The sequence below is a fragment of the Thunnus thynnus genome, chromosome 19 (genome assembly GCF_963924715.1).
Source record: "Thunnus thynnus chromosome 19, fThuThy2.1, whole genome shotgun sequence".
In the NCBI taxonomy this organism is placed as follows: domain Eukaryota; kingdom Metazoa; phylum Chordata; class Actinopteri; order Scombriformes; family Scombridae; genus Thunnus; species Thunnus thynnus.
Genome location: NC_089535.1, coordinates 1,959,023 through 1,974,703, shown reverse-complemented (window position 1 = coordinate 1,974,703; position 15,681 = coordinate 1,959,023). Strand labels below are relative to the sequence as shown.

The following is a 15,681-nucleotide window of genomic DNA, read 5'->3' as shown; positions in this document are numbered from 1 at the left end:
TCAAATGATTCAAACTTGTAGATGATAATTAAAATATAGCAACATTAAACTCTGTTAAACAAAAGGGAAAAGAATTAGAACTTATCTATGAAGAAAAAAACAAGCTAAAACTTCTACAGAAATAAAGTAGAATAGATGGAAAAAGCAGAACAATGTACTAAATTCATCATGAACCTACAACACAGGAATGCAGCAAAAAAACACCACAAAACTCATAATCAATAACACCACATTTTAGAGCTAAAAGATATTATCAAAGAAGAACATCAATATTTTTCTACAATATTTTCATTTCAAAATCCTCCAGTCCTGCTTTTAAGTGCCAATAAATAACCTTTTTTCTCCCATCAATGAGGTCACAATTAACATGTGAAGAGAAAGTCTTATATGAAGGATCGATCACAGAGGAGGAACTGTGGCCCTTAACTCCTTTAAATCCTTTAAAAACCCAAACCTGGATGGAATCCTATCAAACCTTTTATCACCACATTAAAGCTCATATGTTGGCATGTTTTAATAGTGTATATATGGAAGGGAAACTATCAGGAACAACAAGAAGGGCTGATTTCACTCATTTTAAAACAGGAACACAATGGACAACATAAAGACCCAACAAATCTTAAAAACTGGAGGCCTGTTACATTACAGTGTTATGATGCAAAAATTCTGGCCAAATGTCTTTCCAACCAGATTAAGTATTCCAGAGGCTCAATCATCCAGATCAATCAGGATTCATGAAAGGGAGAAGTAAAAAAGATAACATTAGACAGATTTTTTTAGAAATATTAGAGTTTTATGATAGAGTACAAGGACCTGGTGTAGTTTTTATTGCTGGTCTCCAAAAAGCCTTTGATGTTCTACGATTAGAATTTATGTACAAATGTGTGCACTATTTCAATTTTGATCGATCCATAATTAATTGGATAAAAACACTTTATAGCAATTCAAAATGTAAAATAATTAATAATGGTGAACTCTCAGAAACAATATATTTGAAAAGAGGTTTGAAACAAGGCTGTCCCCTATCCCCATACTTATTTATTTTATCTATTGAAAATTTAGGACAAAAAGTACAGACTAATCAACAAATAGGGTCTTTTCATAAAGAATATAGAATCCAAAGTAACAATGTATGTGGATGACACAAATGATAAAATAATGCCGACTGTAAACTCAATACTGGTCTTAACTGAAGATTTGGATCAGTTTTCAAAGATATCAGGCTTGAAACCAAACTATGATAAATGCAGGTGTCTTCCCTGGAAAACAGACAATTACCTACATATTTCCTATCAGATGGACAAATGGACAACATTTTGGGTATATGTATCCCGGAGAAGCTGAGCAATATTACAAAAATAATTTTTGAAATTAAATAAATTCCTTAATAATACCAAAGTCACAGGGCTCTATCTTACACCGCCAAGTGCAACGCAAGTGTCTTTGTTAGTTTGAGACCGACGCAGTTGTCATTTTCCCATCCAGCACCCATGTTGTTTAAAAAGCAAATGGACTTGCACCCATCTGAGCGCCCCTTGTCATGTTGGTCTTAAAATGAATCAATAATAAGCTCCTTAGTCTTACTTATATTTAAAATTAGGTGGTTTTCATCGCACTATTTGACAAAACCATCCACATCCTGTTGGAGGTTATCAAACGAGAACGGTCATAAAAACATTAAATCCACTTTAAATGCTGTTGTAAGGAATGTTGTAAGGAATGTTGTAAGGAATGTAAATAAACTGAGTATAAAGTGTTTCACAATCATTTTTAAATGGAGAGGAAGCTCTAACAACACTGATGAATACACATGTTGAGAGTCTGTATGTCTGTATGTTTTAATATGGATAACTTCTTTGTCAGAAACACCTTTCTGTCAGGTTTAAGTTGATACCTTTCACTGTTAAAACGTATCGGTGGATCTATGGACCGGTCACTCTTCATGGACACACAGCTGGGGGCAGGAGAGGCTGGTCTCTGCTGATGGATCCTGAAACAACAAAAGACAAATTAAAGACAGTTTAAACCTGAAAAATGTTGAATTTTGACCAGAAAGTAACTTGTTGAAATCTAAGAACCAGACAGATCATCTGTAAGAGAACAATGGAGGAGAGGTGTTTTCTTATTCACTCAGATTCAAAGTGTTGTCAGTTTCAGTCTCATCTATTCCCCCTTGTAGACGGAAGAATTGTCCAGCTGATCTACACAAATAGGGGGCAACATTTCACATCCCTTCCCCTTCCTCCACGGAGATAAATTACAACATAACTCTGAGTAACAACTGATAGTTACACACATGCTCCTAGGATAGGTGTCAGTCATAAAATGTCAGAGAACTCACTGATGGTAAAACAACTTTTTCTACCAAACAGCATCATTTTTTCATTAATTGCTGCCATTTTACAACATAGTAGAGAACTAATTTATTGATATGATATTTCAATATTAACCCAGCTTACAATGATGTGCCACAATGCCAAATGTCTCATGGTGCAACTCAGTGCAGTTCATCGGATCAGCTGATATAACCAGCTGATGTCTCACCTGGCCAGTGTCTGCAGAAGCAGCTGGCTGCTCTGACAATGTAGGTGCAACTTTCCAAACAGGTGTTATTTGGATAAACTGACCACATATTACTACCATATTACCACACATACTTTAAACAGTCCTACAGTGACAATCTCAACAGCATTCAGCCTGGATCCACCATTACTGCTAGGGCTCAGGGCAGCTACTTCTTCTTCCTCTCATGTTGGACTGAGGGCAGACCGGATGCTACAGTGACTCACTATCACCCCTATGGTACAAAGTGGTATTACGAGACAGTACAGGCCAGACAGGGCTGGAGCTAGCTGGTTAGCATGCTAACTTCAGTAGATATCTCTGTAACACAATACATATAAGTCTATGACATTACGTCAAAACTGTGATTTCTTCACATTCTGTTGATAAATTTAGTTAATTTCAGAATGTTTAAAACTAAAATTCTCACATATTCTTACACATTATAGCTTTAAAAAATACGTAGCCTAGGCTACTCTGGATGGCATTACCCTGGCCTTCAGCTCCACTGTAAGGAATCTGGGAGTTATCTTTGATCAGGATATGTCCTTTAACTCCCACATAAATCAAATCTCAAGGACTGCCTTTTTTTAGTTATGTAATATCACAATAATCAGGCACATCTTTTCTCAAAAAGATGCAGAAAAACTAGTCCAGGCATTTGTTACTTCTAGGCTGGATTATTGCAATTCCTTATTATCAGGCTGCCCTAACAAGTCTCTAAAGACTCTCCAGCTGGTCCAGAATGCAGCTGCACGTGTTCTGACTAAAACTAGAAAAAGAGATCATATTTCTCCCATTTTAGCTTTGCTACATTGGCTTCCAGTAAAATCCAGAATAGAATTTAAAGTCCTTCTCCTCACCTACAAAGCTCTTAATGGTCAGGCACCATCATATCTTAATGAGCTCATAGTACCGTATTATCCCACTAGAACACTGCGCTACCAGTATGCAGCTTACTGGTGGTTCCTACAGTCTTTAAAAGTAGAATGGGAGGCAGAGCCTTCAGCTATCAGGCTCCTCTCCTGTGGAACCATCTTCCAGATTCGGTCCGGGGTGCAGACACCCTCTCTATGTTTAAGAGTAGGCTTAAAACTTTCCTTTTTGATAAAGCTTATAGTTAGGGCTGACCAGGCTCGCCTTGGATCAGCCCTTAGTTATGCTGCTATAGGCCTAGACTGCTGGGGGACTTCCCATGATGCACTGAGCTCCTCTCTCCTCCTCCTCCTCTCCATCTGTATGCATTCATGTAACATCAATGCATGTCACTGACTTGGCTTCTTCCCCAGAGTTTTGTGTTTTCTGGTCTCACAGGAAACCTTCAGCTACAGACCGACTGCTGTCCAGCTTGATGCCCACTGCTGCTGCTATTATTATTATTAGTCATTAGTCATTATTTATACTATGTGAAAAGTGCCCTTGGTGCTATATAAATAAAATTGACTTGACTTGACTAATATTTCTCTAACAATGTCCTCTTGCTGTTAAACTGCTAAAGTCAACATGAAAAAATTAAAAACATTGATCTGGGTTGTCTTCAATGACTGCACTGTGCTCACAACAATATGTTTGACAAACAGCATGTAGCTGGAGGCCTTTTTTGTCTGAGTTGTGCTGCTGTGATCCTGATATGATTGGTAGCTCAGCTGATTGTTGACAAAACACATCATCAAGGTCAACAACATCTTTTACCCTGCCATGCTGTGTGCAGTGGAAACATACTTGAACTGTGCCATCATGACTCGACTACTCATAACTGATCATGGCATGACTCAGTATGACGACCACACAATGTAAAAACACTACAATTCTACAAAACACCTGCAGAGCAGATGGACAGACTCTCATGATCCCTCCCTCCAGGATCCTTGAAAGGGTAAACAGCTGGTCCACTGATCCAGAGTAGCATTTTAGTGTATGCAGTCTATAAAACTTGGTTTGTTCAATGGTTAAAATCCAGCCTTTGTTATTTTCTTTTTATCATATTTCATTTCAAGTTAGAACATTCAATGTATTTTCTGTGTATCTGATGCACAAACACAGAGGACGTGATGTAGCTAGGCATGAAGTATCATGAATATTAGTGACCAATAATAGATGTGTTTTTATTATGTTTCCTGCTGCCATGTTAACTCACTTTGGTCTGGGTTACAATATTTACATTATGTACTGGTTTGCTGCAAATTTCAGATGCTTTGTGTGTTTATTGTTTAAACTTGGTGTGATGGTGCTACTGGATGATTAGATATGTAGCTCGCTACCATCTCTCAATTTCCTGTCTCACCAGTTACAGGGCGTATGAATGAATTGATTATATCATTTAGTAAGTTACATTATTTCTTGTTTCTGTCACAGATCTGGTAGTGCAGCATGCTTCAAATGAGAGCAAGAGGACGTCTCTGTAGTGTAGAGTCCCCACAATGTCCAGAAACTTCAGCATCTCAGAGTGTATCTCATCAACTCCTTGTTTTTAACTTCCCCTCAGTGACCTCCATCAGAGACATGGAGACATGTTCTCCTCGTGCTCCTTCTGTGAGCACAGAATCTGCAGTGCTTCTGGTCTCCTGATACTGTCTGCTGCTTCAGCTTCCCCTCATCAGCAAGTGTTCAAAAGCCTAAACAATACAGTGACATTATCTTGACTTACTCTCCATGTGTTTTGGAAAGAGGAGATGAATCCATGGTCCTATTGATCTCTGCGGACACACAGCTGGGATCAGACGATTCTGGTCTCTGCTGCTGGATCCTGATACAAACACAGTACTTATGAATTATGGAGATGCACCAGTTTGGCAGATATAAGGCTACCTGAAGGAGGAACAGAGGGGGTTTTTTGGCATTCAGGGAAGGTGAGACTGCAGGAATGACTGACCTGCTTCCCTGCTGGGTTGAAGGCGGCTGGTAGTCAGTACGGAAATAAATCTACGTACCAGAGCATCAGTGGTCTATTAGCTGCTCCTGCTGTGGGATTATTTGTATCATTTGTCTGTTTGTTTTATTGAGGTTTTCTTTTCTGTCTAGTCCGCCCTGGTAAGTGAGCTGGTAGCGGGCAAAAAGATACGGGTATTGCCCTTGGAGCGGACTAGTTTTCTTTTTTTCTTATTTTTGTTTGTTTGTTTTAATATCAGTCTGTCTGCTGTCCCACCATTAATCCCAGTCAGCCAGTCAGGGCAGGTTTAAGGTGAGCTGTGGTTGTTAGTCGGTTGCAGTGAAGATAGTCACATGTGCCAGTTTGGAGTGTGTTAACTCACCTGGTGTGTAGGACTTATTGACTGCAGTGTGCACTGGTGTGTCTTAGTTAACCTCAGCCCCTGCCCTGTTAGTGACAGCTGGGAAATTAACTGGGAGGAAGTTCAGGTGGCTGAATGTAATAAATCTCAATCTGATCGTCTGCAATAAAATACTTCTACTTTACTTCTTTTATTGTCATTTCTTATGCTAGTGACTTGCAGTGAGTGTTACATTCACATGAAACTAACGGTGACAGCAAAGAGGAGGAGGTCTGAAACACTGAAACAGTCACAGAAAGACGAAGAAAGATGATGCAGAAAATCTTCTGAGTCATAAATCTAAAGAAATGACTTTAACCAGGAAATAACCACAAAAGGTCAGAGAGGAGAGCCCAGAGGGTTTCATTATTAAAATAAATTCAGCATGAAACGGGACGGTTTATGTAGAAAAGATTTTCTTTTTAATATGTTCAGATACATGTTGTTCACCAGACATCTATGTATCTAATATTACATTTGTAAATGTAAAGGATAATCTAATCTCATCGAGAAAACTGACTAAAAGTAGATTTAAGACCACAGTAACTAAGACAATGATCCTTCAATGCATACCCAGAGCTAAGCAAGAAGAATTTACCAATGAAATGAACAGCTTGAACTGGGATGATGTTCTGTCCTCTGATGATCTGGACTATGGCTGTGATACTTTTACTCACACAATCAACTCTGTGAGGGAAAGATTTCATGTGAGGATACAGATAAAATCTAAAAATAAAAACAATTGACTGTTTAATGGTTTAATGAACATTTGTGGAAACTAATGAAATCTAGAGATGCTGCACTAAGGAAGGCAGTTAAAACTAGAAGAGACACTGACATGCTGATTTATAAATAAATCTCTCAGATCTCTTCTTTTATCGTCCTTTGCTCTTTGAGGATGTAAAGGAAATTGTAATCTGGAGGTTTTTTTATTGTTCGATGTGCAAAACGTGACGCAGCAGCTTTTAGACATGGTGCCACTAAATTTTCCAATTTTTGTGCAGCACTTTTACAACACTTGTTTTCATCCAAAAGGGGGCGTGGCCTTTCTGACGACAGGGAAGTGATGTATGAATCGACTTAAAGAGCAACTTGCAGGTTGAATTTCTTACTGGATTTACAGTTTATGTATCATGAAAATTGTCCTGATAAAGGTTAATGTATGATTTTATTAGTTTAACGAGACATAAAAGCAGAAATTCAGATGTAAAAGTGGGAAAGTTGAGCAGCGCCCTTAAAATTAGCTTTTTTTTTCAACAATGTGTCAAATTACGTCACATAAGGGAGTCGCTCTCATCGTCCCAGCTGCAGTTCACTGTAGGTGCTTTTCTTTACACTAATGTGTCTCCTCACTTCCCTCTCTCACGTCTCTTCCTCGTGTCTCAGTTTCTCTCAGTGAGGATGAGAGAGTTTTAATTCTCGTTCACTCCAGCGTCATTTTGAGGAGACGACAACTACTCATGACGGACATCACCTCAACTGTCAAATATGAAGAAGTCAGTGATCAAAATATGATGTAGAAATTATTAACTAACAGTTTAATCTATAAAGTTTAAAGTTGTAATTCATGTACAATTAATTAACACGTTAAACTGTTACTTAATAATTTCCACATAGTGATACCTGGAACAGCTGATAACTGCTCCAGTGTTTTATTATTTGATTATAGATCTATAGCAGCGACTGTCTGTCACAGAATAAGACACAAATAGACAATTTAAATCTGTTAATTAGTGAAAGAACAGAACCAATGAAAAGGAATATGTTTAAATCAAATGTTGCTTGTTTAGTTTGTGACAGTCTGACGTCATTTTCAGGCTCAGGATGATTTTATAGGAGACGCAGCTGTGTGACGTCATATTTTCCTGAAGGAGCTGAAACGCACTGAAACAAAAGAATAAAGGAGAAGACTTTTGATTTATGAAGAAAAATAATAAAGTTACAAGAGTGTTTTTTGTTATTGATTCATGATTCAGTCATTTGTACTTTATTATTAAATATGATCAGCAGCTGTTGATGCTTTCATTCTTGTTCCACAGGTAGATTATTACAACAACAGCCCGACTGTTTACTGTCCCATCAGATCAGCTGACCAATCAATAAACAGATTTGATTAAGGGGTGTTGCCGTCCTGAAAATGAGAAAAAATGAGACCCTCTCCAACTTTCCCGGTTGTCTGTATCAGCCTGTTGTCTGATTTTCACGGGAAGAACTCGGGTTCAATAACATTTGGAAAGTCTAGAAGAGCCGCACGATTGAATTATTTTATCCCCATTCGAGTTAGCAGAGGGTTTAACCAGAAGTAGCGGCTCAGACTCACCAAATATTCTGCCAATTAATTTCTACATAAAGCGAAGCCCAAAAGAATCTTCTTGGGGGCAGAGTTACAGCTTATATGTAATTCCTATTGATTCAAGCATTTATTCTTAATGTCAACTTCTCCAAGGAATATACCTCTATTGAATGGATGAATCATTGAAACCTTGATTACTGAACCTCTGAGAAGCTGCAGCACAGCCCTCAGCAAAGCATCAAAAACCACTGCATAACTGGTGACCTGAACTCAGAGAGGAATTCATTATTGTTAGTAACTTCCCATCAGCATTAACAAGATGTTTAATCAATAAATACCCTTGTCAACCCATTAGTGACTTATTTTATATTGAATATTCTTGTTATTCCAAATATAGTAATTAGTTGGTGGAAAATGATGTTTGTAAATCAGTTTCCAGGCCAGCAGCCACTGCAAGGATCAGGGCATGATGGGAGAATGGATGTCACCTGATCAAAGAGCTGATTGGTTCAGGAGTTTGATCAACGACATGACGTTTTATCTTCATTTTGGATTTCAGTTGTCTGACCTTCTACTAAGAATTCAGATGTGTTGATGACAACTTTTATCATCCAAAGAGACAGAAAACATTCAATAACCAAATATTACAACAGACACAATATGAACATTATATCATTATTTAATTATTGATGTGAAGCCCCAGCAGTCTGAATATTTGACAGATAAATGATATAATGTCTATTTCTGCTTACAATTTGAGTTGGTTTGATTTGTGTTTTACTTTATTTGTTTGTGCATCATAAAATACAATGTTTTTATACAATATTTAAAATTTTGATATGTACACAGAGACATTCACATGTAGGTAACAAACACACTTTTACCTGCATAAACTCAACTATTCATTCATTTAAAGTAAATAAACATCTGTGCAGGAGAGATAAGAAGATAAAAGCTTATACAAAGATCTCTCCCAAAAACTAAATTACATAGAAAAAAATAATAATTTCATTTTATTAGAATTTCTGTCTTTCATCAATGAGATGTGAATGAGTTTGATTAGTGTGACATCAGCTGATTACAGTCGGCATGTTGACCAGCAGGTAGTGATCCGCTTGCTGCAACAGTTACATTTCTATGTAAAATAATTTAATAGTCTAATATTGGAGATTACAGAATAAATGTTGTTTTGATTATTGATTATAGGTCATTTTAACAGTTTATATTCTATCATACAGATCAGCATTAAAACAATGTTAGTGATTGATCAGCTGAGTTTGAGTAGATTGATCTGATAACATTTTATTAAATCAGGATCAGATCTAACAGGATGTAAATATTTCTGTGACTTCCTGTAGATTCTTTGAAAGCTGCTGGAAACTGTCTGACTTGACTGCAGCTTTGTGTCACTTCCTGCTGATGCTGCCGCCTGATCCCTCCACTTTACAAGAAAGGAGCAGTTCATCTGAAACAAGCCTACTGATCAGCTTTCCAATAAGGAGTTTGTGATGTTTAAAGATTTTAAATCAATGTAGACCTTGTTGCCTACAAAGCTGCCTGATGTCACTGCATCTTTAACTGCTGTTAGTTTATCAGACATGTATCGCAGCCCTGCCCTGGTTTTTGCTTCCACTCGTTCTTTGATCTCCTCCAGCTTCTTGACCTTCTCTGTGTCTCTGATCTCCTTCATCTTCTCAATCAGGTAGTGTAAGTGGACATAAGTGGACCAAGAATTAACATTCAGAGCGATCCGCTCTAGTTGTTCCACATGATGGTAGGCCTCTTTAAGCAGCTGAATCTTCTCTGATTCCAGTTTTTTCATCTCTGATTGAAGATTTTCCAGAAGGCTCTTCTTCTGTTCACAATCTACCTTATTCTCTTCATACTTCTGTTTCACATCTTGCAGGGTCTTCTTAACTTTCCTGGTCTTGTTCACATAGATCCAGTTTTCTTTCACATGATCTGATGCAGGACACTTCCCTGTACAAGCAGTACAGCGACCTCCTTTCATGACATCACAGTGTCTGGGATACCAGGCCATTGTGCATCCAGGATGGTGACAGGTCTCTTTACAGATGTTACAGGTGACAGCTCCTTTAAAAAAAACCAACCACCACATCCCACCATCAATAGGCTCTTTATCTTTGTAGACCTCATCAACTTCTATAGTGAACTTCTCATTCTTCTTCATCTCTTCTTCATGTTCCTTCAGAGCTTCTTGAGTCTGTTGGATCTCGTTCTGTTTTAGTTCAATCAGCTCGATTCTCTCTTGTAGGTTGTGGATGCAGGCTGTTATTCTGAAGTGTGTGTTCAACACTTCAACAGTTGCTTTCAACTTTTGAGGTTTAGATTTTTCCAGGAAGTCTGTGAATCGTTTCGTTCCTCTCTCTGTTACCCTCCATGCGTTCTCCAAAGCAAACTCATCTTCCTCTGTTCTCTCTATGGTCTGGCAGTTATTGAACAGGAAGTGAACGGGCTGATTCTTCTCATTTTTGGCACTTTTAATGTTTGCAGCTTCCAGAGCTTTCAGAGCATTTTTAGGTGTTATTCCATCTGAGTGTGTGATGAGAGCGACAACGTTCTTCTCAATGTCTTTTCCAAACAGAGACGTCACTGAATCAAAGATGTACATCAGTCGCTCACTCAATCGATTCACACTCGCCTGCAGCACCAGACCCACTGCATCAATTTCATCAACTCCATCTACTGAACAGAACAAGTCCAATAATCTTTGCCTGATGATGACATCATGTTCAATCCCTCTGGTGTCTCCGTATCCAGGAGTATCGATGATGGTCAGAGAGAAGGGCAGAGTTTTATCTTCAAAACCAAAGATCTGGTACACGATCACAGCTGATGTCTGACTCTCTGTCTGACTTCTCTTCTCTCTCTCTATGATCTCAAACCAGATGTTGTCCTCAAACTTCACTCCCATGGTGTAGTTGACCAGAGCGTTGATCAGAGTAGATTTTCCTGTTCCTGTTTCACCTACAAGTAAGATGGTTTTGTTTTTCTTGTTCAGGGTTTTCTCACCAACAGTTTTTCTTGTTAGATTTCCAAACTTCTCCTCCGTTGTTCTCAGCTGGTAGACAGCAGGAGGTCCTGAAGAGATCAGAGAACTTTTGGAGATGATGTCCTCATAAGTCCTGTAGAAAAAGCAGAGATTCAATCATCATGTTCTTTTCTCATCAAACTGACAAATTAAACACATTTCTAATCATATACATGCCTACAGTAGTGGCTGGTTTAATAAATGAATAATAGTACAGTGGAGTATAAATACTGCAGCTGTGACATCTGTGATTGTAGAATATGAATAAAATAAAGTCAAACCAAACATCCACATTTGGGGATTTTAGTCTAAATGTGAGCTCTGGTTTTGACTGTGAGGACAGAGACTCAGATTACAGTCAATTAACAGGATCTTCTTTTTCTGTGTAACATACCACTGCCTTTAGTTAGAACATTTAAAATACATATTCAAACCTCCAAACACCAAGTTCTGAGTTTTTTTAATGACTTTGTCAAGAAAAATTGAAATCTTTGCCTGTTGTGCCAAAACATTTTCACTACATTATATACTTGATAAACAGAATTATTACTGATGCTTTTAGCTTTGTCAATCCCATCCTGCATACACAATTATAACCAGAATACAGCAATTATTATTATTATTATTATTATTATTACTTATTAAACTAATAAACTAGACTAGTAATATCTGGTTATACTTGTGTATGTGTTACATGGGGATGACAAACCTAAAATCATCAGTAATAATTGTGTTTAAAGGTCGTCTTGTCTGTGTATCAGAGCAGCTGTTTCATTTTGTCTGTATTGTTCCCAACAGTACAGATAAGCAGACCGATAGCTTCCAGTAACGTCTGCAGAGCAAATTCCAGGACTTTAGTCAAATTTACATCCAAATGTAGAACAAATTTTCACCAAATATCCAGAAAAAGCTCAATAGAAAATGTTGTGAATGTTTGTTTCCATCCACTGCTGCTGTGTGAATATTAGGAGACAAACAGCTGGTGGTGCTAACCTTCAATATTAATATAACTTGATTCAGTTTATCATTTAACCTTCTGTTTCATTACAGGAGATCAATATCGTATCATCACTGTCTGGGTTTGACCTACTTTTCTGTGATCGAATGAGATTAACTGATTAAGTAAAGAGGAAGAAGAGCTGAATGCAAACAGGACAAAACTCAATAAACAGGCTTAACTCAACAACTATACGTCATAATGCAGAAGTTTTGGCAGAAGGCTTTGAAGATATAGATGTAAAATATATAGTGGAAAAGTAACGCACACCAAGGGTTGTAGTGAGGAGCTGATAACTGGAAGGAGACTCAAAAGCAGGAAAAATATGTCACACATTCAGGCTCCATATGTATTTCTTTTTTATCTGGATGACGTTTTGCTTCCTCAAGATCAACAATCATGTGACAAATATGTAAAATGTAAACATAGGGTTAAAATATTGGAGTGCCTTAATTTCTGTTTTGCCAAGGAATTTGGCTTCAATAACATTAACATAAACAAAAACTATAAATAAATGTATTGATCTGACCTGAACCCATCAGAGCGCCTGTGGGTGTGTTGGTCTTAAATGAGGTGTGGTCGGGCGCGTTGTTGGTGCATTGCTATCTTGAGGCAGCAGAGAGTGATTGCACTATTGACCAACAAAAACCTGGTCTGAAGTCAATGACGCAGTGTTTCACTGTTATTTTAAAACGCATTATCGAGACAGTAATATGCAGCTACATAGATGAGTGCACAACGTACACTCTGCTTGTTACACACAGGATGCACAGCAGCACACAAACATGCAAAAGATTACAAATAAAAGGATTACAATGTGAAAGATTATTATTGTGTACATCAACAGATTTTAGAAAATATACCGTAGTTCACAAAAGTTTTAGGCACCCTAGATGTTTAGATTCTTATCCATTATGCAATACCATCAGGGAGGTGTCTGATCGATTTATTCATGACATGACAATGACCCTGAGCATACAGCTAGAGTCATAAAGAACTATTTCAGCAACAAGAAGAATGATGAGTCCTGCAACAGATGGTTTGGCCCCCACACAGCCCTGATCTCAACATCATGGAGTCAATCTGGGATTAACATGAAGAAGCACCTGAGATGGCCTAAATATTAAATCCACAGAAGAACATCTTTCTCCAGGATGGTTACAACAACCTGCCTGCAAGTTACCATGAAAAACTGTGTTAAAGTGAACCGAGGAGAAGCTGCTCACAGCAAATATTGATTTCATTTAGGTTTCTGCTGTTTACTCAACTTTGTAAGAAGTTCATTGATAAATTAAAACAATTTATAGCAATATTTTTGTAAGAATTCTCACTTTACTTTTAGTGCCTAAAACTTTTGCACAGGACTGTACGTCATAATGCTTAATTATAATATTTATCAGAAGGAACTAATCGCAGTAATGACGGATAAAATTGTTTAATTATTTGACCAAATTGTGACAAAACATGTTGGTATTTCAACAGACGGACAACAACGGATCAGACACAGATCGACTTTCCTGCTGCATCAATACATGATGACATGAGGAAATAAATGAGGTGAAAACAATGATTCAACTAAAGAAGGAAATAAATCTGCACAGCTTCTAGCTGCTGCCAGCAGCAGGATCAGAACCTTGGAGAGCTAATCAAGACCTGATAACTGTGTTGATGATTCTTTACATGATTAATATTAATGATTTAATAATTGAACAATATTTAACAAATATTCTTTAACATTTTGGAGATTACAGTGATCAGGTTTCCATACTTTCAACAATTAAAACCCTGCTGATTTGACCTGTTACTCCATTAATAATTGAAGGTTGAAAGGTTGTAATTAAAACAATAAACCTTTTCAAAAACCAAACAAAAATACATTTGCAACAAATCAATGAACAGGATCTTAAACTGGTGGTCTGTGGCTGGTTATGGGAGGGTTCAGGAGCAGCAGTGTGCTCGTTATGGATTGTGCGCTTTCACTTCGTGCACACGTGCAGATCCATTTCCTCTGCAGAGAAGCTTCCTTCTTACTACTTGACAAACGTGTCATCATAGCAATAGCAAATCGCCAAGGTACAAGTGCACCTGGCTCTTAAAGGGAAGATGACACTGTGATTGGTTTATTGCATGTTACGCCCAAAACACACCCATGATTAATTAGGAGACTATGGACAACCCCTTTGAACCATGCACCTGGCACAGCGACCATTTTCCTCCATTAAACTAGCAAAAGTGGATTTGGATCCTGAAACAACAAAAGACAATTAAAGACAGTTTAAACCTTGAAAATGTTGTTTTTTGACCAGAAAGTAACTTGTTGAAATCTAAGAACCAGACAGATCATCTGTAAGAGAACAATGGAGGAGAGGTGTTTTCTAATTCACTCAGATTCAAAGTGTTGTCAGTTTCAGTCTCATCTCTCCCCCCTTGTAGACGGAAGAATTGTCCAGCTGATCTACACAAATAGGGGGCAACATTTCACATCCCTTCCCCTTCCTCCACGGAGATAAATTACAACATAACTCTGAGTAACAACTGAATAGTTACACACATGCTCCTAGGATAGGTGTCAATCATAAAATGTCAGAGAACTCACTGATAGTAAAACAACTTTTTCTACCAAACAGCATCATCTTTTCATTAATTGCTGCCATTTTACAACACAGTAGAGAACTAATTTATTGATTTGATATTTCAATATCGATCCAGCTTACTATGATGTGCCACGATGCCAAATGTCTCATGGTGCAACTCAATGCAGTTCATCAGATCAGCTGATATGACCAGCTGATGTCTCATCTGGCCAGTGTCTGCAGCAGCAGCTGGCTGCTCTGACAATGTAGGTGCAACTTTCCAAACAGGTGTTATTTGGATAAACTGACCACATATTACTACCATATTACCACACATACTTTAAACAGTCCTACAGCGACAATCTCAACAGCATTCAGCCTGGATCCACCATTACTGCTAGGGCTCAGGGCAGCTACTTCTTCTTCCTCTCATGTTGGACTGAGGGCAGACTGGACGCTACAGTGACTCACTATCACCCCTATGGTACAAAGTGGTATTACGAGACTGTACAGGCCAGACAGGACTGGAGCTAGCTGGTTAGCATGCTAACTTCAGTAGATATCTCTGTAACACAATACATATAGGTCTATGACATTACATCAAAACTGATTTCTTCACATTCTGTTGATTAATTTAGTTAATTTCAGAATGTTTAAAACTAAAATCCTCACATATTCTTACACATTATACCTTTAAAGAATAAGTAGCCTAAGTTATAAGAACTTAATTTTTTGCGTTTCTTAGCCCTGAGGTAATGGTTGAAATAATCTGTGTGGCATAAAAATGTCATCTTAAAGAGGTTAAGTTAAAAAAAAATTCTTGAACCTATCCTTAAAGAGTAACCGTTTGGCCCCTGGCACCTTCATGCTGGGGCCCTAATGATATAGCTACTCTGGATGGCATTACCCTGGCTTCCAGCTCCACTGTAAGGAAT

At 37.9% G+C, this 15,681-nt stretch overlaps 1 protein-coding gene across 1 annotated transcript in view; it reads right to left on the bottom strand.

Moving 5' to 3' along the window:
- The window catches only part of LOC137170628 (uncharacterized), a 456,230-nt gene that overhangs the window by 25,756 nt on the left and 414,793 nt on the right, over nt 1-15,681 (bottom strand). Inside the window, exon 8 of the mRNA XM_067574136.1 lies at nt 1,895-1,990. Within this exon, the coding sequence (XP_067430237.1) occupies nt 1,895-1,990 (96 nt within the window). The remainder of the gene's footprint in view (nt 1-1,894; nt 1,991-15,681) is intronic.